This window comes from Magnolia sinica, chromosome 18, assembly GCF_029962835.1.
Source record: "Magnolia sinica isolate HGM2019 chromosome 18, MsV1, whole genome shotgun sequence".
Lineage (NCBI taxonomy): Eukaryota > Viridiplantae > Streptophyta > Magnoliopsida > Magnoliales > Magnoliaceae > Magnolia > Magnolia sinica.
The window spans coordinates 13173679-13200147 of NC_080590.1; the positions used below are offsets into that span (position 1 = coordinate 13173679).

The 26469-nt window shown below is 41.2% G+C and overlaps 2 protein-coding genes across 2 annotated transcripts; both read left to right on the plus strand.

Annotated features, from left to right (window-relative positions):
- Nucleotides 1–236: 236 nt before the first annotated feature.
- On the plus strand, nucleotides 237–1269 carry LOC131233047 (auxin-responsive protein SAUR36-like). Its single transcript, XM_058229616.1, has one exon. The coding sequence runs from the start codon at nucleotides 654–656 to the stop codon at nucleotides 1164–1166; it is 513 nt and encodes a 170-aa protein (XP_058085599.1). The 5' UTR covers nucleotides 237–653; the 3' UTR covers nucleotides 1167–1269.
- A 1860-nt stretch (nucleotides 1270–3129) lies between these two features.
- LOC131233048 (auxin-responsive protein SAUR36-like) lies at nucleotides 3130–4313 on the plus strand. The gene has a single exon (XM_058229617.1). The coding sequence runs from the start codon at nucleotides 3689–3691 to the stop codon at nucleotides 4199–4201; it is 513 nt and encodes a 170-aa protein (XP_058085600.1). The 5' UTR covers nucleotides 3130–3688; the 3' UTR covers nucleotides 4202–4313.
- Nucleotides 4314–26469: the final 22156 nt, after the last annotated feature.

The window sequence follows — 26469 nt, forward strand, 5'->3', positions numbered from 1 at the left end:
GGTTGATCTCTGCTTTGGTGGAGCCACGCATGCAGCTTCTAAGTAATTTGTAAGTGCCTGCGTATCGTTCATTACGCTCTACCAGAGTATCAACGTTCCTACTGAACAAGTAAATCAAAAGCAAATTAGAGCCGTATTAAAAGCCGGCTAAGTGGGAGAGCCGAGAAGAATCTGCTTCGTCTCCGCGGCTGACCCTTGACCTCCTCGCCCTCTCTTCTTATATACCATTCCCCCTCTGTTCATCTCTTCTCTGCACACACTCTCTCTCTTCGTTTGACCATCAAAACGCTCTCCCTCTCCCTCTCTTATAAATACACGTTACTGTTGCAAGCCCTACAAATCCCACAACTAATTACAGACTAGCAAAAGAAAAGGAAGAGTGTGTGTGAGATATAGAGAGAAGAAGAAGAAGAAGAAAAGCAGACACAGAAAGGGAAGAGATGTAGGAACCTGAATCCAATCCACGATTCCATACTGGCTGTAGATGAAATATCCCCAACATGTCCAACATCCCATCTTCCCTTTCCGACGTCTGTCTCACCCTTTTCCGCCTGGCCATGTTCATCGCAAACCCGTGGCCCTTCTCCTAAATACCCAAAACCCTCCCACCTTTCCTTCCCCCTTTTCTTCCTTCCCAGGCTCTTCCATAAATCATGAGAAAGCTCAGGGGTTTTAGGCTCGGTAGAAAGGTCCTCAGGCTCTGGAGGTGGATCATCAAACCCAAGTGGAGATCCGCCTCAGGATACATACGGTTAAACCACGAAGACCGTATAAAACACAAGACGATGACGAGAATCTGCAGCTGGGGCCGTTGTCTCACCAAAAGGCTCTCCTTTTCCAGCCACCGGTCGTCAGATTACGCCCGTGTGGTTCAGACGCCGTTCGACGCCAAACCGGTGGAGGTACCGAAAGGCCATCTGGCGGTCTATGTGGGTCAGAAAGACAACGATCCCCATCGTTTCCTTGTGCCGGTGATCTACTTCAACCATCCCCTGTTCGGGCAGCTGCTGAGGGAGGCAGAACGGGAGTACGGTTTCAACCATACAGGCGGGATTACCATACCGTGTCCGATATCGGAGTTCGAGAGCGTGCAGACGAGGATCGCTGCCGGAGAGAGCCGCCGGAAATTGACGCGGAGACGCCCGTCGATGTTGGGTGAATTTTAGTTAGTGAGTGCTTTCTGTTTAATATTGTTAATAATAGATGGGATTAGTGTTTGTAATTACTATATGATGGTTTTAAGTGGATAAATTTTTGTGTTGATTGGTACTCGGTTTTGACGATAAGGGGTACGAGAATCCCCACACGTGTCTCATACACCCACCACACGTGCAAAAGATCTTACCTGTCTAGAATCCCATTCTAAAAGTTGAAGCTACTCACCGTTTCATTACTCATCATGCGTGCAGGTGTGATCAACGCAGATGGCAAGATTTTAGCCGTCCTTTGCAGTTTACACTATCATCCATCAGATTATTGTACCGGTTTGATGTGTTGGGTCGGATCATGAAAAAGTTATCTCCCATCCCATGGACGGCTTGGATGTTCCACGTTTTTGTGTTCCAAGTTCAGGTTCCTTCTAGGGCGAATGTTAGGTCCGGCTAACACCAAGTCTGGTCAGGCCGTTATTGTAGAGCCATGTGTTGTATGTTCACACCGTCCATATATTTTGCCAACTCATGGTAGGGTATGAGCTTAAAAATAAAACAGATACAGATCACAAAGATGAGCCACACCACAGGAAACATGCTTGATGAAACGTCCTCCATTAAAAACTTATTAAGTGATGTTTATTTGCCATCCAGCTTATTTAGAAGGTTAGTTAAACCGTGACGAAGATAAAATTCAAATATTAGTATGAGAATCTTTTACTAACCATAATAAATTTTTAATGGTCAATCGCCCTTATTTCCTGTGGGGTGGTCCACCGGAGATTTTGAATGAAAGGTGTGGATATAAAATACATACATGACGGTGGGTCAATGGGCCCACCTTCTGATTATCTTCACCATTATTATCTTAAATGAATTTAGACTATTGAAAAGATGATTTTTAATGTTTGGCATCCAACTCTAATAAGGAATTTTTTAAATAATCGATGAAAGATAATATTAGGTGAATAATTTATTTGTGGTTGTAACGCACAACATTAACCATTGGAGTCATCATACCATCTCACCGTGTTGGCTCAGGGTCCAGTAACTCACACCAGATCCACAGTCATAGATGGACGAGGGCTGACACGATGCAGCCCAAAAGTCATTAGATTAGTACCTTGAGCCTTAGCCCAACTTGTGAATGGCTTAGGACATGTATGTGGATCTCAAGATCAGTACACAGGCCAGGCTAGTTGTTCCATGCCCGATCTAAAGCCAGGTTCATTTCCAGTTTGTGATACTGCCCATTGACATCCACATGCTGAGTAGTCTGATGATCTAAACTGCTCATACCGTGGAATCCGGTGTGGGATGACTGTGACCGTTACTAGCCATTGACGTATTCAAGACATTGAAAATAAAAATCTTCAATGGATCGCAGTCACTCTAAAGATAGGATAATCAATGAAAGGGCGAATATAGAAAAATAGCGTATTTGTTGAGGTTACAAGAAAATGGACGGTTCACATCATCGGACCATTCCAAACATGTCGCCCACTCTGGTTCATGAGCTGCGACAGAGGCAAGATAAACTTGTAGCTGCCATGGTTTCCTTAAGTTATTATGGTCGTTACTGAGTATTGCCTTCTTAGTGGAGCAGGGAAGAGGTAAGATTGGGGCTATGGTTGCATTAGTCCACTTGGAAAGTCTGATGAATCAATCTGAACTGTCCATTAATTCTAGAACACATTTAATGGACCACTATGCAAAAATCACACAGATGGGATGATCTCCACCCTTGATTTAGGTTTTTTTTTTTTGTTAACACTATGAATGAAATGACTATTTTAGAATCATACGCAATTCATAGTGGATCCTACCAAATAAATGGATTGAACTGTAGGTGTGGCCTGTTTTGTGTAAAGATCTTGACTGTCCATATTACGTGCCATTGGTTAAATGGTTAATATTTGTGAGATTAGTGCGGTTCTTGCATGGTAGACCATGAAATGTGCACAAGACCTAATGAACAGTCTAGATCAATGGATTGGACTGTGTAACTGTCCCAATGCAACTAGGAGCACGGTAACTTGTAGTGCTATGAGAGCGCTGGAACATTTCTCGTGAATTTCATTGCTATTATTAGTGAATATTTTTTAAAATTTACTTTCCTTTTCAATAGCAATTTCATATCAATTTGATATAATTGACTAGATTCTAATTTCCTCTAATATTCAAATTTTAATCTTCTCATCTTCCTTCCCAAATCGCATTCCCTTTCCTATAAATCCCGCATCTTAAATCCCCCGACAAAGTAAGAACACAAGATATTACAATCGCAGCAAGAAATTGCAGAAAGTAGAAGAAAATCATTACTAGAAAGGGGAAGAGATGGAGGAATCGAAATCCAAACCTCGATTCCACCCTAGCTGTGGATGAAATATCCCCACCATGTCCAACATCCCATCTTCCCTTTCCGAGATCTACCTCACCCTCTTCCGTTTCACCATGTCCATCTCAGACCCCTGGCCTTTTTCCTAAATACCCAAAACACCCTCCCTCTTCTTCCTTCCCACTCTCTTTTGTGAACGATGAGGAAGCTGAGGGGTTTTAGGATCGGTAGAAAGGTCCTCGGGCTATGGAGTTGGATCGTCAAACCCAAGCAGAGGTCCCCCTCAGGATTCATACGGTTAAACCACGAAGACCGTATAAAACCAAAGACAATAACGAAAATCTGCAGCTGGGGCCATTGCCTCACCAAAAGGCTCTGCTTTTCCAGGCGCCGGTCTTCAGATTACTCCCGTGTGGGTCAGACGTCGTTCGACGCAAAACCTGTAGCGGTCCCGAAAGGCCATCTGGCGGTTTATGTAGGTCAGAAAGACAACGATCCGCACCGGTTCCTGGTGCCGGTGATCTACTTCAACCATCCCCTGTTCGGGGGGCTGCTGAGGCAGGCAGAGCGGGAGTACGGTTTCAACCATACCGGCGGGATTAACTTACCGTGCCAGATATCGGAGTTCGAGAGCGTGCAGATGATGATCGCTGCCGCAGAAAGACGCCGGAAAGTGACGCGGAAGCGCCGGTCGTTGTTGGGTGGATTTTAATTAGTGGATATTTTCTGTTTTGTTGTTAGTAATTACGATTTGGTGGTGTAAACTTTTAAGTAGAGAGATTTGTATATCTTTACATATTTCAATATGATATCTCGGTACTACAGCCGTCGGATCTGGTGTCCTATTTAACTATCCAAACTGTTAGATATACAACGATAGAAGGTGATTGTCTCAAAAAATTTCAACATTCTAAAATTTCAGACTTTCGAATAAATGGTGCACAAAGCGACGGTCAGGTAAACGTTCATTAAAAAAATAAATAAAAATTCAATAACTGTAGGAAACAAGCAGATTTTGCCATTCGCGATTTGTTGTAAATGGCTTCTGGCTGTCAGAAATGGGTTTGGATCGATGGCTCTGTGGCCCCTATCATATATTTGCCTTACATCCATGCCGTTCATCGATTTTGACATTTCATTTTAGCGCGCGATCTCAAAAACGAAGTAGCTCCAAATCTCAGGTGGACCACACCACAGGAAACAGCGTGGATTGGTCATTAAAAACTTAATATGGACTACAAAAGTTTTGGATCAAGGTTATATTTGAGTGGGCCTCGAGAAATTTTTAATGGTGGGTATTCAGTCAACAATGTTTCCTTTTGTGTGGCTCAGCTAAGACTTTAATATGCTTCATTTCAAACATGATAAGTAAAATTAGCTTTCAAAACGGATGGACGGGGTGGATGTAAGGAATATACATCATGGTGGCCCCACAGCCAGATCATCCAACGAGGTAGGTTTTGTACGGCAACGTGCGGTGGCGATGGAGCAACCTGCAACTGTGGCTAGTGGTTGGCCGACAATAAGTTTGGGTCTTGAAACGGGTATAAGATCTAAGTGCAGAGGTAGATAACGAGAGATTACATTATGAAACTATCATCTTATAAAAAGATTATCTATCACAATAGAAAACTTTTAGTAACGTAATTTAGACAGTAACTCATCTTATAAAAAGGTTGTTCGATTCATTTTTGTGTTGATTAGTATGGAAATCCCAAACGCGTCCGCGTTCTATACCTTCATTCACACCTGTGGGAACATCCATACTTTTAGATACATGAAATGATAGAAAATGACTGGATTCGATAGTGACCCCTCCGTTACCCAGAAAAAGCTCTGTTAAATGTCCCTACCGTAGCCATCCATCCAGATGCATGATCCCAAAAATGAAACGGTCGTGATTGAACGACAACTATTAAAAACTTCTGAAAGGCCACAAAAGTTTTGGATGCGTTTTCTCTTCATTTCAGGTTAATGTGACCTAATCAACAGGTGGGATGGCAAATAAACGTTACAGTAGTCCCTGAAAAGTTTTTAATGATGGGCGATCAGTTACCACTGTTTCCCATAGTGTGGCCCTCCTGAAATTTTTATCTACCTCGTTTTGAGCCTCATTTTCTAAAATGAGCTGGAAAAATGGATGATCGGCGTGGATAAACCACATACATCATGTTGCGGCCCACGGCTTTCCCAGCAGTGGCCAGTGAGGGGTCACTACCGAAGAGCCAATAAAAGATCAATGGCTGCGTAAATGAAGTTACTCCACCGATCACTCATCATGTGGGTTTAGTGTGATAAACGGAGCCATTAAAATTTAGCCGTCCTTTGCAGTTTACACTGTCGTCCACCTGAACAGTGACTGGTTTATTTTTTGGTCAGATCATCAGAACAGTATGTTCCAACTGATGGACGGCTTGGATGCTCCACCAGTGTTCCAAGTTGCTGCATACGGAAGCATTAAGGGGGTTTGCCCGCGTTCCACCAGTGTTCCAAGTTGCTGCATACGGAAGCATTAAGGGGGTTTGCCCGCACATTTGCACTGGTTAGCAAATGTAAGTTCGAGGTGATGGATGAGATGATGACGATAACAAAATAGTTTTGCATGTGCCATTCTTGGCGTTGAATGATATTCGGAATTGTCTCCACATGTAACGACGGTACATTTACGTTGTGTGTAGAGCTGGGCATGGGATGACCCGATTGACTCTAATGGTACCACGTGGTCACATGGAACTGGACCCGAATTGAATGGGTGAGTCTATTCGAACTGAGTAGGCTTTGTCCAATCTAAACTCAAACCAAGTCGAGTCCGAGTTACCCATTAACTTGACCTGAACTCATTAGGCTTCGCCTAATCTAAACTCAAACCAAGTTTAGTCCGAGTTACCCATTAACTTGACCCGAACTCATTAGGCTTCGCCTAATCTAAACTCAAACCAAGTTTAGCCCGAGTTACCCATTAACTCGACTTGAAACTTGATCTAGTCAGACTCAACTCGATCCAATACCTAACTTGACTTGAGTTCAGATACACACACACACACACCTAATTTCTAACTATTTGTAACTCTGCCACACCTGACCCTGACTTCGACCCGATCTCAAACTCTCCGTCCTCATTCTCCTCTTCCTAGCACGGCAGCCAACCACCACCACCACCACCACCCTCCTCCTCCCCTCTCTCTCCTCTCCAGTCCCTCCCTCCCTCCCTCGATCCAACTCAGTGCTAACTCGGCCCAACTCGATACTTCTGACGGGGTCGGATTCGGTCCAAATCAGTCCAGGCTGGACCCGGATTCCAATCGGGTCAGGCATGCAGGACTCAATACCGAGTTGGATCGAGTTTGGGTTAGGCCTATTTCAAAATCAGATCGAGTCGGGTCAGCCCTAACTCGGTTTGACTCAACTCGATGCCCAACTCTAGTTGTGTAGAGGGCAGTAGTGACGATGGTTCGGATCAGCCTGTGTGTCAACGGTAGGCCTGCAACTGGCTAGGCCTTGTCCTTTAGTTCAATCCTATTCAAAAGTTTAGTTATTCTAGTCTAGGCCTAGTCCATTGCCAGCCTTAATCAACAGGTTAAACTTCTTTTAAGGTGGGTTGGGGCCAAACCTAATGGGTAAAAGGTTGGGTTTTCAGGCTAGAAATGCAACCCATTTCAGTCCGGGCTTGGATCGAACCCCACTTAATTTATCAATGGGTTGGACCATATGACTCAAACCAGCCCAATGTTCAAAACCAAATAGACAATAAAAGTACGGTGATTTACTTTTATACATGTCCATTGGTTAGGCAGGGTTTTACTTACGTACCTCCTTTGGCACTGCAGATACGGAATACCTGGATGGGAAATCCCTTGGATTTGAAATTCTTTAGTTGTGTTTGTCACCCTAGATTCGGAATTCCATCTAATCCAAAAATAGCTACACACTTAAGTTATGTAGTATATTTATAGGGTTTGAATTTAGTTACTAAATTAATTTTAATATTTCTAATTAGTGCACATATGTGATGTTTGACATAATGATTGTAATAAATTTATTGAAATATATACTTCGAAAAAAAAATGATGAAATTTTAAGCCTCGGATGGGCCACATGCATAGGATTACAAGTAACTAAGTAACATTTTTTAACTGCTGATTTACATGAACAATGTTTGGATGGCTCAATTCATTCTATTAATGTAATTTTAGTGATCATATAGTTGATAATTTTATTGTTTTGATATATCATCAGCAAGCCATGTATACAATAAATTAGTAACCTAGTGACACGTATGTTAAACATTCAACTTTCGTACCTTTAAAAATAATAAAAAAGAAAGATTAAAAAACGAGGAAGAGGATTAATAATCCAAGCATAAGGAAGGGATTTGAAATCCCTTAGATTTGGAATACCCTCAAATCCACCCAGTCAAACAACTAATGAATTTGAAATACCCCAAATCCTTCCAAATCTAAAGTTTTCAAACGTCTCATGTAGCCTCATGCTTCGTTGTTAAACCTGACTTGGTTCCTGGCAAGTCAGGTCAGTCGAGCCCAACCCTATTTTAGTTTAATGGGTCAGGTCAGCTCATGCTTAGTAATGGGTCGTGTGTTAAATGGCAGGGTTATAATTATTCACCTGCTTAGCACATGGGTCCGGCTTGGTCTGACTCCCACCGGATTAAACTGGACCCATTGCTACCCTGTACGTGGGCCATCATATAACTAATGCCGAATGGTTGACTGCGGCCATCGTTGTCTTTGGATGAATTTAGATTGAAGGGAAATTTTCGATGGCAAGCTCATTGACTTCAGAAATCAAATGTTACAATCACCACTTAAATATGGTTATAGAAAAATTGGACCATTCTCATCAAAGCAGCTCAGCATGTATATGACAAACTGGATTTAGAGTCGAAACCAAGTAAAAATGAGCTTAAGATCGAATGTCTCGCTGCCGCTATGGCCCATATTTCAAGTGGTTTGGGTGGGGCTGCCCATGCTGTGGAATCTATACTAGAAATTCTAGCACTGGAAATATAGGACAACTATCTATGGATTAATTTAAAAGAATGAGAAGAAAATGTTGAACGGCTCCTATTCAACTCTAAAAACCAAAGGAGAGGTCCACCAAAGAAGGATAATTATTATAAATAGCTAGCAATAAGAAAACGGACAGCTCATATAATCAGACTCATCATGATTTCCATATGTTCTTATGGTGTTTGTCGTGTATTGCTTTGTTGGTGTGGAAGGGAATCTGTAAGATAGAGTCAGTGAGAGACTCAATTGCGGCTCTTCAATTCGCCAAGGAACCACATATATAATGGCCATTTACCTCCCCTTAATCCCAATTCCTCCCATTTGCCTCCATTTGCTAACATCCAAATGATCCCATAGGTTGTATCATGCTCACCGCATGTTTCCTCACCATTTATCAGATTAGTTAAATGCATGTACACTGCACGTGAGATGCCTTTCAATGGGGCCCACTTGATGAGCCATCGTTATCTCGCCAAAGCGTGGCTTACCTTTTGGGCCCAGGAATTTACAGGGTCGTTCGCTTTCTTATTAATCATCCATCAGTTTCTTACAAAAGGGTTGAATCAGAAAATGCATTCTGCTTGTTTCTTTCGCAGATATAAAGTTAGCCTTTTGATTTCAAAGGTTTTATGCCAAATCAAATATCCCAAACTGGCCCCACCAAATGAACGGTTCGTGACAGTCAGTCAAGGGAGGACCACCAATCGATTGATTCAGATCGAGTAGACGTGCCATGGGCGAGGCTACGTTTTCACTTTTTTCTTTTCTTTAGTGACTAAAAATCGTTATCGTTAACTTAGCAAAGGTTGGATTGAAAACCCTTCATAAAATCTATAGCTTCATAATTGGATGTATAGCTATAAGAACACCCTCAATAGATTTCATCTATATAAATTTACAAGTAGAGCTACATCCTATGAGAACCTAAATTATTCTCTAGAGCACTTATTAAAACAGGATTAATAGAGTACTCTAGAGAACAATCTAATAAGTGTGGAAGTGGAACTTCATCTATATAAAACAATTGTAGTAAAAGGTATTTGGTAATTTAAGACTGAATCACTAAAGATCTTATTAGTCTAAAATGTTTCGTGACTTAAGGATTTGAAAATTATGTATGAAGTATTTAAACAATTGTAGTAAAAGGTCTTTAGTTTAAGACCAAATCACTAAAAATCTTATCGATGGGGTTTTTTTTTCCGTGCTCGATCGGTTGTGAGCCTTACAAGACCGGTCGAGGGCTGGTGCACGACCAATCGTGGAGGTAAGTCCTGACTTGACTCAAAGTCCAGCGACTTTAGACTATTTTTTCCGGGGGTGCTCGACCGGTCGTGGGTGGCGCTCGACCAGTCGTGGCCTTGTCTCGATCGGTCGTGGTTATGCAGATTCGTTCCGCAATTTTGCGGATTGCGAAAATCTGAGTCCTTTCGTAACTGGGATGCGGAAAGGAGCTTCCTAAAACTATAAATAGGGGTTCCTAGGATTTTTCTAGGGATATAAAAAACACAAGAGGACTATCAAAGGTGTGAGAGAAAGAGAGAAAGAGAGAGGAAGCTAGTAGAAGGGAAGTTATGCTCGTGGAAGTTATCTACTGTGCAATTTATATCTCAGCGCTTCTACGCCCTCGTAATCGTTGAGATCTCTCCGTTTTTCTTTTATTATCTCATTGTTTATTCACTCCTGCGTGAGTGAAAACGGTTGTAACGTTCTACTTCATAGTGGATTTCTGATCTGGACAAGGTCCCGTGGTTTTTACTTCTTTGAGGGTTTTCCACGTAAAAATCTTTTGTGTGGTGTGTGATTTATGCTTTGATTTATTTCATTGCTTTATTATCCACAATTCTGGTTTATTCCGAGAGGCTAGATCTTAATGTTTTGTGCAAGGCCCCCAATAAAGTGGTATCAAAGCCAAGTTCATTGAATGGGTAGGATCGGTTTTGAATTATGGAAGGTGGCACATTAAGGATGATCAGCCTCAATGGTTCTAACTAGACCATATGGAAGGCTAAGATGGAGGACTTGCTTTATTGCAAGGACCTATATTCTCCGATTTTAGATATATCAGCAAAATCAAAGGATATGTCTAATGATGATTGGAAAAAGATAGACTGGAAGACGGTAGAGTTTATTAGACAATGGTTAGACAATTCCGTATTCCACCATGTGTCTACGGAGACCTCAGCCGCTAGCTTATGGCTGAAATTAGAAGGGCTGTATGAGAGGAAGACAGCCGGTAATAGGATTTTTCTGATAAGACGACTTGTGAATTTCAAGTTCAAAGATGGTGGTTTTGTAGCCAAGCACATAAATGAGGTCAGCAATATAGTGAATCAACTCTCCTCTATGAAGATGGTCCTGGATGATGAATTACAGGCTTTACTATTGCTTAATTAATTACTTGACAGTTGAGAGACATTGGTGGTATCTCTAAGTAAATCCACGCCAGACGGAAAGATATCCATGGAATAAGTAACTAGCTGTCTCTTTAATGAAGAGACAAGGAGGAAGTCTCAGAGGTTTACTTAGCAAGAGGCCCTTGTGATATAGGAACGGGGGAGGGGAAAGAACAAGGAGGGCGGGAAGGCCTGATATAAATCAAGAGACAAGTCGAGTAACAGAAAAGATATTAAATGCTGGAATTGTGACAAGAAGGGCCACTATAAGCATGAATGTCATAAGGCTAAGAACGACAAGAAAGGAAAAAAAAGGAAGATGAATCAGATTCCACTGCAGTCGCTTCAGATGGCGACGTTGTAGTTATTCTTTCAGCAGATCACGATATATGTCTCACGGCTACGAGTCAGGACACTGACTGGGTGATTGACTCGGGAGCTTCTTTTCATGCGACTCCACGCAAGGACTTCTTCACAAGTTACAAGTTAGGTGACTATGGGACCGTAAAGATGGAAAATTCTGGCATATCGAAGATCGTGGGAGTCGGTGATATTTGTGTGAAGACCGATGTGGGCTGCACACTGGTTCTTAGGGATGTGAGGCATATCGCAGACCTTCGCCTCAACTTGATGTCGACGGGAATGTTGGATGATGATGGCTATGAAAGTAGATTTGCTGGTGGGCGATGGAAGCTCATCAAGGGTTCGTTGATTACAGCTAGAGGAAAGAAGTGTTGTACCCTTTACAAGGCAAGTGTTAGTATGTGTGAGGGTGGGTTAAATGCATAGAAGATTCAGCTATTGACATGTGGCATAGGCGTCTAGGCCATACGAGTGAAAAAGTGCTTCATGTACTAGCGAGGAAGCGGCTCCTTCCAGACGTGACAGGTACACTTCTCAAAACCTATCTTTATTATTTATCAGGGTAATAGCATAGAGTTTCATTTATTAAATCTGCTTCTCATGTTAATAAAGTGCATGCATTAGATTTGGTTTATTTTGATGTTTGTGGTCCTATGAGGATAAAAACCTTGGGTGAGGCATTGTATTTTGTTACTTTTATAGATGATGCATCTAGGAGGGTTTGAGTTTATGCTTTAAAATCCAAGGACGAGGTCTTTGGTGTGTTTAAATTATTTCATGCTATGGTCGAGAGAGAGATAGATAGATCAATGAAGTGCATCCACACTGACAATAGTGGTGAATATATTGGTGACTTTCATGAGTATTGCAAGTTCCTGGGTATATGGCATGAACAAACGGTTCTCAAGACGCCCCAGCATAATGGTGTGGCTGAACGAATGAATCGCACCATTGTAGAGAGAATCAGATGCATGTTATCTCATGCGAAATTGCCCAAGACGTTCTGGGGAGAAGCAATGCACATAGTAGTGTATTTAATAAATAGGTCTCTATCAGCCCCGTTGAATGGAAAAGTACCTGAGAAGGTGTGGACTGGACAGGATCCATCGTACAGTCATCTCAGGGTGTTTGGCTGCAAAGCATCCGTTCACGTACCAAAGGATGAAAGGTCTAAGCTCGATATGAAGATCAGACAGTGTGTGTTCTTAGGGTACGGTGATGAAAAGTTCAGTTACAGATTATGGGATCCGACCGAGAAGAAGCTCGTCAAGAGCAAAGATGTGGTTTTCTTTAAAGATCAGTGTATAGAAGACATTGGTAAGCTAGAGAAGAACCAGCCTAGTTTAGGTAAGCTAAAGGAGATTGATCCGATTATTCCTCCCTGGTGCCTGATGACGGGGGAGTACAGTAAGGTATAGAGGACGAGGGAGTTCCTTTAAAAGATGGACTAGGGGAGCAGCCCCCACTTGATCTACCTATTGAGCCACATGTGAGAAGGTCATCTAGGGACAGACAACCGTCCAAGAGGTACTCGCCGCATGAGTATATTATGCTGACTGATGAGGGAGAGTTAGAAGATTATTTTGAGGCCCTAGCCGATAAGCATAAGGGGGAGTGGTTGAGAGCTATGCAAGAGGAGATGAAATTTTTACATAAGAACCACACCTATGACATGGTGAAATTGCCCAAGGGCAAGAAAGCTTTGAGCAATAAGTGGGTGTTCAGAAAGAAGGTTGAGTAAAAGAATTCACAAACAAGGTCTAATGCCAGATTTGTGGTGAAAGGGTTTGGTTAGAGAAAAGGTATAGACTTCGAGGAGATATTCTCACCAGTGGTGAAGATGACATTTATACAGGTGTTGCTTGGGTTGGCGGCTAGCATGGATCTGGAGATAGAACAGTTAGATGTTAAAATTGTCTTCCTCCATGGTGACTTGGAAGAAGAGATCTACATGCACCAACCAGAGGGGTTTGAAGTCAAGAGCAAAGAGCATATGGTGTGTAGGCTGATGAAGAGCTTGTATGGGCTGAAACAGGCTCCACGGCAATGGTACAAAAAGTTCGACACGTTCATGTTACAACATGGGTATAACAGAATGGAGTCGGACTACTGTGTGTTCACCGCAAGTTCTCAGATGGTGATTTCTTAGTTCTACTGTTATACATTGATGATATACTCATCATGGGAAATGACATCAAGAAGATCGATAGGCTAAAACAAGAGTTGGGCAAGTCTTTTGCAATAAAAGACTTGGGCCCGGCTAGACACATCCTAGGAATGGAGATAACCCATGACAGAAGCAGCAGAAAGCTTTGGCTGTCACAAGAGTGGTATATTGAGAAAATCCTAGAGCGGTTTAATATGAATGCAGCGAAGCCGGTCAGTACTCTACTGGATGGTAACTTCAGATTGAGCGACAGACAGTGTCCCAAGACGAAGGCAGAGGTGGAAGAGATGCAGAAGATACCCTACGCGTCAGCTGTTGGAGCTTTGATGTATGCTATGGTGTGTACACGCCCAGACATAGCATACGCGGTTGGTGTTGTCAGCCGGTATCTTGCCAATCCTAGCAAAAAACATTCGGCAGTGGTAAAGTGGATATTACGGTATCTAAGAGGCTCATCCAGGTTAAGCTTATACTATGGTGACGGAAAACCTATGTTAGAAGGCTACACAGATATAGATATGGTAGGCGACATAGACTCCAAGAATCTACCTCGGGGGTTCATGTTTACGTTTGCAGGGGGAGCAGTTTCTTGGTAGAGCAAGCTACAGAAGGTCGTAGCATTGTCGATGACAAAGGCCGAGTACATTGTAGTCACAGAAGCATGTAAAGAGATGCTTTGGATGAAGAGGTTCTTACAGGAACTTAGCCTGAAGCAGGAGGAGCACGTGGTCTATTGCGATAGTTAGAGTGCTATATACTTGAGCAATAATCCAAGTCAGCATTCCAAGTCAAAACACATAAAGATTCGGTATCACTGGATCAGTGGTACTTTGAAACAGAAGGTGTTACAGCTTGAGAAGGTCCACACAGACGATAATGGGTCAGACATGATGACAAAGGCTTTGCTCAAAGGCAAGTTTGAGGTTTGTATAAACCAGGCTGGCTTGAAGAAGGTAAATCCCTCCTGGGTCAAAAAGGGAGAGATTTGATGAGATTTTTTTTCCGTGCTCGACCGGTCGAGGGCTGGTGCACGACCAGTCGTGGAGTCGAGTCCTAACTCGACTTAAAGTCCAGCGACTTTAGACTATTTTTTCCGGGAGTGCTCGACTGGTCGTGGGTGGAGCTCGACCGGTCGTGGTTACGCAGATTCGTTTCGCGATTTTGCGGATTGCGAAAATCTGAGTCCTTTCACAACTGGGATGTAGAAAGGAGTTTCCTAAAACTATAAATAGGGGTTCTTAGGGTTTTTATAGGGATATGAAAAATACAAAAGGGCTATTAACGATATGAGAGAAAGAGAGAAAAAGAGAGAGGAAGCTAGTAGAAGGAAGGTTATGCTCGTGGAAGTTATCTACTGTACAATTTATATCTCAACACTTATACGTCCTCATAATCGGTGAGATCTTTCCGTCTTTCTTTTATTATCTTATTATTTATCTACTCCTGCGTGAGTGAAGACAGTTGTAACGTTCTACTTCATAGTGGATTGTTGATCTGGACAAGGTCCCGTGGTTTTTACCTCTTTGAGGGTTTTCCACGTAAAAATCTCTTATGTGGTGTGTGATTTATGCTTTGATTTATTTCATTGCTTTATTATCCATAATTCTGGTTTGTTTCGGGAGGCTATATCATAAGGTTTTGTGCAAGGCCCCCAACACTTATTAGTCTAAAATATTTCTCTAAACAAGGTTTCAAGTCTTAGGATGCCTTTCTATATGAATACTTTTCAATGTTTGCTCATTCTTTTTATTTATTTATTATTCTAATCAATTTTGAGTTAGTGAGTATTTGTTTAAGAAAAGTTGACCATCGGACGAAAAGTCTTCAAGTGGCAGGGGCTTTTACTCTTTTCTTTTAGTAAATGAATACTACTGCTTTTGTATTGTCCCATATAGAATAGAGGAGAGAAAAATCTACTTTTAAAGTAGAAGTTGGGGTGGTGTATAAAGGCTTGAGCTCCTTCTAGAGGCTATACATGAGATGCATGGGAACGAGTGTGCAGGCTAATTTTTCTCATGGACATGCGCTAAGCCATGCCGGGTAGGCTGAGTCTCAGACTTGGGCTTGATGTGTTTTTGGGTGAGAGAACATTTCTTTCTCTTAAATTTTTTTTTTTTCTAGACATCTCTAACCGTTCTGCACCATTCAAAATATTGCTGTAATTAGGTTAGTTTTATATTTTCTCTAATTACTAGTTAGTTTTTTTTTTTTTTTTTAACTACAATTACTCTCTCTCTCTCTCTCTCTCTCTCTCTCTCTCTCTCTCTCAGACTGTTTTGGAAATATATAGAAAACTAAAGCCTTTTCTTATTTCTGATCTTTTATTCATCTCCGAGTTTTCTTTTCGTTAAGCAAATAGTCCATCTTCTGAGTCCGGATTGGACTGACAATGCAATCAATGTGGATGACCACATGTACGGTGTGATTGTGGCTTGTATCTCATGTGTATTCCATTAGAAACCACAATACCAAGGTTTGATAAACTCATGGGGTAAAACTTTCATGATCTTATTTGTGCCCACGGTGTTTACACCAAATCGATTGTAGTCAGAAGCAACGAGGAAGATGCCACCATGTGTTAGCATGTTCATACGGAGACACAGAGGACACTTGCGAAATTCGAAAGGGAGATCATTAGGATTCCGAACGTCTCTCCTAGAGACGTGTCACATTAGGAAGACTAAAATACTCAGAGATGTACGTATTACAAAAGCCTAAATGCAATCATTCTACCTGCAACACGTGGCAATCAAGAGTGTACGCATTATATTTCAAATGTGTATTTTAGGCTGCAATGATACCCAAAGACATGGTTAAATATGATTGGCCTCGCACACCTGAATATTGGGTGTTAAGAGAAAAATCATCTGAAATTAGAAAATGCACCCATATGCAATGGTATATCGTGTAACTAACCATGTCTCAAAAAAGAAACGTATCAAGCCAAGGTCACTAACTTATCGAAAACTGATTCCGAAAATTCCAAAAACGATACATAAGGCCATCACCTCCTAACTTTTATAAAAGAAATACATAAAAAAGAGTTTCAGAACTTCACCAATCCAAATCAATTAACTCCTTTTTAACTCCATAATGGCTATCAATATTTCATCCCTCCACACTCTTTATAGCTTAGCCTAGTTTTAGCACTAAATGAAGATACCCTCATTTCAACGTTGAGGTCTTGGTATCGATTCTCTAGTGGGAGTGGCTAACAGTGGAGTGTGTATTGACAGTGTGGTGTGTACTAACAAGCTAAATAAAAGTCTAGTTTTTGCATTTCTGCCTTTGTTCAACAACATGTTGTAATCAGTCCGGATCGATGATAAGTATAGCTTAGTTTAGTCTCCACTTCTATCTAGCACATCAATACAGCAAGTCAATTTAATTTAGATAAATATCCATGAACTTATTGTTGGATTCCCTCCAAATCCCAAAGTTCTTAGTAATTTCTTGATCACATCCTACTAACCAAAGCTACGACTGTCAGATTTTATTTTTTTTTCACAACCATCTCATGACTAACCAAGTCTGAAAGATTGTCCAGCTCACAGCCGTCTCGCCTGCTTAAACGGTTGTTGGTAAATTTTCTTGCTTTATTTACTTTTATATGCTGATTATACTGAATTTTCATTTATATAAATAAAATATGCATTAAGCCTTTAAATTAATATTTTACTTTCCTCCCTTACTTTTCCGTGTACAAATGCAGCCAAGCTATCCTATCGTGATTTTGAAGAGCAACACACGACCTGCAGATAATATTGTGTTATCACCTCATCTCAAGAGTAAATCATCGTCTAAGGAGAGGTAATTTTTTTCCTTTTCTCCTCTGTAGTTTTAATTAATTGCTGAATCACTTCAACTGAATGCATGCTGTTGCTATTTTCCTCAATAGCCACGTATTCAGTGGCCAACCACGCTAGAATTAGAAACTGCTGGAGGCATCCGCTAATTATGAAGGGGATATGCAGATCATCATACTAGTCCATTTAACAAGGTGACCTCAAATGCAACTTAAGCAATTTGAAAACCGAACAGGATGTGACTGCCTCAAGCAGGGGAAGATTTTTGAGGAAGTACTGAACTAGCAATTACAAATCAAACTCAAAATGGTCGAACTATGCGTGCCAACGCAAAGAAAGTGACCTATAAATATATTAATGTAGTGTATTAAATCATTGATAAAAATAATTTTCGAAAAAAAGGTCCTGAACAATCAGATAAATATAATCAAAATGGACGGTTGAGATTTCTAGGGTGGCTATTCTAACGTAAAGAAGGATGGAGGGAGAGATATGGTTGTTCAGTGGGAATGTAGACACAGGATTTAGGAGTTACAATCTCACAGTGTAAATTATTCATTTTCTTACCAAAATCCTTCATGGGATTCTATGAGTTAGGGTTGTCCAGTAAGTATAATTTCTGAGCCGTGGCCCGTCCACGTGGGTTTGTATTGTCCACACAACCCATGGGCATGTAAAAAAAGTCGCTAATTTGGTTTGATTGGGTGCACCAAATTCATGAAATTTTGTGAAATTTTTCACCAAATCAGAGAAATTTCGTGATATTTGGTGTAACCGAACGCACCCTTATGGGCCTCTTTGGCATTGTTTCTTGCAATTTCTTGATTAATTCTCAAGTGAGAATTGCTTGTGTGAAAAAATGCATATCCGGTAAATATGCATAAGAAAAACAATTTCCCATGAAGGTTTCAATGGTGAGCATTGAAAAACATGATATGGAAAAATGGATGGATGAGGTGGATGCTGGCCGATCATTGCAGTGAGCCTCACAACGCTGCAGGTGGGGTTACAGGAAAGTCTGTCTGTCCGCTCCTCCAGAGATGAGATTTTTTAAGCCCATGCACGTTTACAATGCAACTCATGTACATGCTACACTTTTGCCACCATGCCACGTAGGTCCAAGATCCCATCCATCCATTAGAAAGTGATGTAGAGCAGGTTGCATACACTTTCATGGCATAGATGGACTAGAGAAGCCCCGATAGGAGGCGGAAATGATCCGGATCATTGTGACCTTAAATAAAGGTATCTCACAAATTAACTATGATGAGTTTTTCAACATATTATATATGATTTTGGGTAGGAGAAGCTACTTAAGCCATCTAACGACCCTACAATAATGGGTTGTCATGCACGATTTGCGAGATTTCATTAGATTGACAGTCAAAAGTCTCATTTAATTATATTTTTACCATAAATAGTAAGTTTTATTTTGAGTATAACCTTTGATCATTTGAGTAGTATGAGTCGTGCCATCATGAAAAATGCTTAGAAGAGTTAGGTGCCAACATGAAAAACGCTTAGAAGAGTTATTCAAAAATGCTTAGAAGAGTTAGGTGCCAACATGAAAAATGCTTAGAAGAGTTATGAGAATAACGTGGTTGGGCCAAATAGGATACTTACTATTTTTGGCCAAAAACCATAAAGTTTAATAGGAATGTAGGCCATCTATAAATAGTAAGTTTATTATTTATGGTAAGTCATGTTTTTAGGGTGTTTGAGTAGGAGTCTAAGTCTAAACTCCGTCCTAGGTTTAAGCTCATTATTTAAAGGGTTGGTAAATTTATTTATTTATTTATTTTTATCATCAATCAAATTATTTCAAATTTATTAAGAATTATTGCTACTTTTATCTCGGGTGGATTCGACGAAGCTCCGTGAGGTGTATAGAGAGCTCTATGGATTCGAAGTAGTTATATCATGAGGAAGATGTTGTTCGACCTCATCACATCCCTCCTTGCATTAGAAAGGCACCATTATAGTGATGCCCCAGCCCAAGAATTAGGTTGATCGGCCGGTCAAGTGGGTACAAGTTGCAAAACAAATGTACACTTCTAAATCACTACCACCTGTTTCTAATATTGGGGCCCACCTTCTAGTTGGTTTGTCACAATTATTAATAACATAAGGTTTGTCACACCCACCTCATCTACCCACTCTCTTAGCTTGGCTGTCAATAGGTAACTGAAGCCTTGGGTACCCGACGGACCCAACCTGATTTTAATAGGTCCGGGTCCTTTTTCTAATCCATAATGAAATTAGGTCGGATTTGGGTCTTGACATTTTAGACTTGGTTAAAAATTATGGTCAAGTTGGGTTCTAGTTGAGCCCACCAGCTCCCACAGAGTTAAAATCAGGACTAGCTACCTAGTTTTAACTATTATATTGTATGTGTTATATACATTTTGAGTTACACACCACAAATAAGATATATTGAACCACATACATGTCAGAGGGCTGGTGTATGTTGAGACTCAAATATTGCATAATTTTCCTCATTTATATCTTGATTTTATGAACATGAATCAGCTTAATGTTATATTTTACTCATGTTTGTGTTGCAAAATGAATTTAAGAGCTTGAATTGAAAAATGTGTTAAAAGTATGGGTTTGATGCTCAAGAATCATCAAGGCAAGGGATGGATCTTAAGAGATCAAGATTGAAGAATTCACATTCCAAAGATCCAAGAAAACTAAGTGAAGAATGAAGATAATTAAAGATTTAAAGTGAAGAAAAGGAATCCTAAAATTGTCCTGAAAAAGCATATTTTAAATTCTGAAGTCTATTTTGGAAAACTGCATATAGTGAAGTCTATTTTAAAAAGCTATTAAAATTTGAGGTGGTTTCTAGAGTTTTCCAACTAGGTGCAAAAGTTGAAATTCTTCACTTATAAATATGGCTTCCCAGGGCATTCCTAAGGATCATTTAAAGCATGCAAGAGCAAGATTTAGGGTTTTTAGAGAGTTTTCAATTTTATTAAAATTTTATAAATTATTTTTTTTCTTTTAGATCTTTTGTATTTGAATTTATTTCTTTCTTATTGCTTTTCTATTTTGCAATTTAATTATGTCTTCTAAGTTCCCTCTAGCCCAAGCTAGAAGGGAAACACATTGGTTTAATGTCTTCATAGTTATGATGATTGATTATTTTAATGATGAGAAGAATAGTGTATGCATGTTATCTATTATTTGGGTTTAGTTTTTTATCCTCATATGAGATCCATATGTTTCCATCATATGAGATCCACATTGATGGATAAGCTTACCTTTAATCAATTAGATTTCTTAGATAGGAGAGGTTCTTAACCTGTTACATTTATTTGATATTCATTATCTTATAGATATGAATTCTTAAATTCACTGATGCCTAAGAATATATATCAATGGTACTAATCTATGATTTTCTAATCTTTTATATCATTTATTTAAAATGTTTAAATTATTTTATTTTCTGATTAGGCCGACCATAGTGCTTGGATCCTAGTTGTGTTATCCAAGTTATCATGATTTTGGAACATTAACCTATGTGTGGAACTTTGAAGCTTGGGTGTTGTTTTAATTCAGTTGAATTGCATCCTTTCAAAACTCTCAAAATCAAATCATCGGTTTAGTTTTTATTACTTAGTTTGTTTTGCATTTGATTTTCTCCTTTTCGTAATTCATCTCCTTGTGGGATCGACCTTGCATTCACGGGATATTACTTACGAATCTCTGCACTTGGAGGCAAGTAATCAGTGTATATGTCACAAATGTGTCCAAGTAACATATGAGTTTACGATCTAATTCTTCCATTGGGTGTGCCCAAACTATGTAAATGTTCTCATCTCAACCTGAATCCAACTCTAAGTCTTGGTCTAAAGACCGGATGGTTAACCCAATTGATGTAGAGCGGGTCGCGGACAGTTACATGGCCAAGATGGATCAGAAAAGGCCCGGTCGACGACAGAAGTGATTCAGACCATCGAACCTTAAATCGGGCGTATCTTGCAATCCGGAATGAGTTATCTGACGTAAAATATATGATTTTGGGGTAGAATGAGCTACTGAAGCCAACCAACCCTGCTACACCGGGTTACGCAGCCCGGAATTGTGAAAAACTCCTGGATCGATGGTCGTTTCCCTATTTTAATTTCATTTTTACTATAAATAGTAAGTTTTAGTTTGATTATAACTCTTCTTCCGTCGGGCTTTAGGAGTTGCGCCCAACGTGAAAAGAGCTTAGAATAATTAGGAGAACGGTTTGGTGAAGCCAAATAGGACACTTACTATTTTTGGCTGAAAACCTTGCGCACTAGTAGACATCACGACCGTCTATAGTAAGTCGCGGATTCTAGGAGTTTTGAGTTGTAGTTTGATTCTGATTTCTTTCTCATTGCTTGGTACCCCTATTTAAAGGGTTGTGAACTCGTTTTTATTCATCAATTAATCAATTTCGAATTTCTTAGAATTTATTTCTATTTTCTGCTTTCTTTCCTCGTGGATTCGAGAAGTCTTTATGAGGAGTCCAGAGAAGCTTCGTGGATTCAAAGTAGTTATCCTCATCACGTTCATCCCTGCGTCAATTGGTATCAAAGCGAGGATTCCCTTCGGGCCGATGACAAAAAATGAAGGTATGAATCAAAATCCTGTGGACAGTGATCCAAGGATTCGTTATCTTTCGGAAAGAATGAATGCTTTCCACCGGGAGAGTCAGTTGACCATGCAAGGGCTGCAGGCAACTCTCGACCGTCTTGCGGATGCACTACTCCCACCCCGAGCCCTAGGGGGTGCTTCACCACCTTTGGTTGCTCCCCCACCCATAGTTGCTCCACCACCCATGGTTGCTGTAGATGCAACCCCGATTTTCGTAAAGCACTACCAGTGGCAAACCGTAGGGCTACACCAGATGATTCAAATTCTAGCTACGAGGACCTTAATGAGGGTTTTGCCAGACGACCAATCAATGGAGGTGATTATCTATATCGTGCTGAAAGAGACTATCAAGATAAGGTTGAACTTCTTAGTTTTAACGGTTTATTATGTATAGAAGATTTGACTAGCCTAAGTAGAGAGATATTTTGATTACATAGACGTGCCAGATTATAAAAGGGTAAAATTGATAGCGTTTAAATTAAAATCTGGTGTTTCTGCATGGTGGAAACAATTACAACTCTCACGAGCCTGCCAGAACAAGGCGTCCATCTTATCATGGTCACGGATGAGACGTCTTCTTCGATCTCGATTTCTCCCCAGTGATTATGAGCAGATATTATTCCAGCAATATTAAAATTGTAGACAAGGAAATCGAACAGTCACAGATTACACTGAAGAATTTCAACAGCTGTCTACACGAAACGATCTGTCAGAATCTGAGTCACAGAAGGTGCTACGATTTATAGGTGGGTTGCGACCAACAACTCAAGACCGAGTTCAGATGTACCCAGTCGAGACTATGGATGAAGCAGTTCAATTGGTGGGTAGGGCAGAAATACAACTTGCAAGAGCTCCTGCTCGTTCATATCCTTCAACTCGACCCCCCATGACGGGTCCCACGCAGGATCCAGTGCTGCCATGAGGAAAAGACCCAGTACCTCAACTTCCTACAACCGCAAACCGTGATACGGGGAGCGGCTCATCCAGACCTCAACGTGCAGCACCCATAACAGCGAGTCCGAGTAGGATTTCAAATCCTTATGCTCGGCCAAGGTCGAACAATTGTTACCGCTGTGGCCAACTAGGTCACTTATCAAACACTTGTCCTCAACGTCCTGCAGCACACTTGACTATAAACGAAAGGGGGCACTGAAGATGAGGCCGCAGAAGAAGATCATCACTTTGATGAACATGAACAAATCACTAAAGAAATAACAGGTGACGATGAAATGACAGGCGAGGATCGTGGCAAATTTTTAGTTGTGAGGCGATTGTTGTATGCCCCACGAAAAGAATTACATCCACAACGACATAATATATTTCGTACTCAGTGCACCGTCATTGGAAAGGTCTGTGATGTGATCATAGACAGTAGTAGTAGCGAGAACATCATCTTAAGAGTGATGGTGGACAAGTTGCGGCTACTAATAATGAAACATCATTCCCCGTACTCAATTGGCTAGATAAAAAAGGTGAATAAGACCAAGATAACTGAACAATGCACTATCTCGTTTTCAATTGGCAAAAATTATAAAGATCAAATACTTTGTGACGTGGTCAATATGGAAGCTTGTCATATGTTACTCGGTCGACCCTGGCAGTCGGACTGTGATGCGACCCATCGGGGACGAGATAATGTTTACGTATTCGTCAAGGATAGTTAAAAAATAATCCTTGCCCCTATGGCACCAGAGAACCACCCTAAAGCCTCTAAAGTGGAGGGGAGTTCCCTCTTAACAATTCGGGATTTTATGAAGGAATCGAAGGAAATCGGTGAGGTATACGCTGTAGTGGTGAAGGACGAGGAAGATAAACCCTCAAACATCCCTCCAAGTTTAAGACTGTTGCTAAACAAATTCAAAGAAGTCTGACCTGAGGATTTACCTGATAGATTGCCCCCCATGAGGGACATCCAACATCACATAGACCTCGTCCCTGGGGCTAGCCTGCCCAACCGCCCTCATTATCGGATGAGTCCGAAGGAGTGTGAGATACTTTAGGGGTAAGTGGAGGAATTGATCCGTAAGGGTCTCTTGAGAGAGAGCATAAGCCCATGTGCCGTACCAGCATTATTAACGCTAAAAAAAGATGGAAGCTGGCGCATACGTGTCGACAGCCAGGCAATCAATAAAATTACCATCAAATATCGGTTCCCAATACTACAGTTGGACGACATGTTCGATATGTTAGAAGGGGCCAAGGTGTTCTCTAAATTAGATCTAAGGAGAGGGTACCATAAGATTCGTATTCGACCCGGTGATAAGTGGAAAATGACATTCAAGACCAAAAAAGGGTTGTATGAGTGGCTGGTCATGCCCTTCGGCCTATCGAACGCACCAAGTACTTTTATGCGTTTGATGAATCAAGTTTTAAAACCGTTCACTGACCGATTTGTGGTAGTATATTTTGATGATATATTGATATATAGTTAGGATGAGGTAGAGCACAGGAAACATCTCAAGCAGGTGCTGTAGGTCCTACAAATTAATAAGTTGTACCTCAACTTAAAGAAGTGTAGTTTTTTAACTAACAGCCTGTTGTTTTTAGGATTTGTTGTAACATCCACAGGCATTCGTGTGGACGATGAAAAGGTGTGAGCTATTAGGGAATAGCCGATCCCGACAAACATTCATGAGGTGAAGAGTTTTCACGGGTTGACGACTTTCTATCGTCGATTTGTGTGAGATTTTAGTACCATAGTCGCGCCTATAACAGATTGCATGAAAAAAGGACCGTTCCAGTGGACCGATAAAGCTGACAAGAGCTTTCATGAGATCAAGCATCGTTTGTCTACAACACCGGTTTTGGTGCTTCCTAATTTCGACAAATTGTTTGAGGTTGAGTGTGATGCTTCATATGTCGGAATTGGATGAGTATTATCACAGGACGGTAGGCCGGTAGCATTCTACAACGAGAAGCTCAGCGAAGCCCGAAAGAAGTGGTCGACTTATGAGCTTGAATTGTACACAGTTGTTCAGGCGCTGCGACATTGACGGCATTATCTGATTCAAAGAGAGTTTGTTTTGTACACTGACCATCAAGCATTAAAGTTTATTAATAGTCAGACTAACGTGAATCGTGTGCATGCTAAATGAGTTGTATTTTTACAGGAATTCACGTTCGTTCTGAAGCACAAGTCAGGGCAGCAGAACAAGGTGGCTAATGCACTTAGCCGTCGTGCATCACTACTTGTTACGATGAACAACGAGGTGGTCGGCTTTGACTGTCTGAAAGAGCTGTATGCCGAGGATGAGGACTTCAAAGATTTTGGATGAAGTACTAAGAAGGTCACCCTAGTGACCTTCATATACATGATGATTTTCTCTTCAAAGGGAATCGATTGTGCATCCCCCAAAGTTCTCTGAGGGAATAGATTATTCAGGAGCTACATGGAGGTGGCCTCGGTGGACACCTGGGGCGAGACAAGATGCTAGCTCTTGTGAAGAGCAGTATTACTGGCCGTAATTAGTGCGCGATGTGGGAAAAGTCGTACAACGTTGCCATGTTTGTCAGATCTCCAAGGGGCAATCTCAGAATATGAGCCTCTACACCCTGTTACCTGTGCCTAACGATTCTTAGGAGGATTTATCAATGGACTTCATGCTTGGTCTCCCACGAACACAACGCGGCATGGATTCGGTGTTCGTGGTGGTAGATCGTTTCTCCAAGATGGCGCACTTTATCCCATGCAAGAAGACCCTCGATGCAACACACGTGGTGAATCTATTTTTCAGGGAGGTCGTACGGCTACACGGGGTCCCCAAGACCATTACTTCTGATCGTGACACGAAGTTTATTAGCCACTTTTGGCAAACTTTATGGAATCGATTTGATACACGACTTCAATTCAGTAGTGCTTACCACCCACAAACTGATGGGTAGACCGAAGTTGTGAATCGCACGTTGGGAAACCTCCTTCGCTGTATTTCAGAAGAAAAACTGAAGCAGTGGGATTTGACCTTGTTTCAAGTAGAGTTTGCATTCAATAATATAGTGAACCGCTCGACAGGGAGATCACCGTTCCAGATTATCTACGGACGAGTGCCTCGCCACACACTTGACTTAGTCTCTCTGCCCAAGCACCCAAGCTCTAGCATTGCAATAGAACATATGGCAGACAAGATCATGAGCATCCATGCAGAAGTGCAGACCAAGCTACATGCCTTGAACGAGAAGTACAAGGAACAAACGGACAAGCATCGACGACAAAAAGTGTTCGAGGTGGGCGACCGCGTTACGGTCCATCTGTGCAAAGAGAGATTTCTGACTGGGACATACAACAAGTTGAAAAATAAGAAGATTAGACCGGTACCAATTATCTGAAAGATCAATGACAACGCTTATGTTGTTGATCTTCCAGATGATATGACAATCTCACGGACTTTCAATGTCGCGGACCTGACCGAGTATCATGAACCAGAGCATGACGAGAACTCGAGGACGAGTTCTTTTGAAGTGGAGGAGACTGATGTAGAGCGGGTCGCGGATAGTTACATGGCCAAGATGGATCAGAAAAGGCCCGGTCGACGACAGAAGTGATCCAGACCATCGAACCTTAAATCGGGCGTATCTTGCAATCCGGAATGAGTTAT

Coding starts and splice junctions, on each gene's coding strand:
- LOC131233047 (XM_058229616.1), top strand. CDS start 654: ATGAGAAAGCTCAGGGGTTTTAGGCTCGGTAGAAAGGTCCTCAGGCTC.
- LOC131233048 (XM_058229617.1), top strand. CDS start 3,689: ATGAGGAAGCTGAGGGGTTTTAGGATCGGTAGAAAGGTCCTCGGGCTA.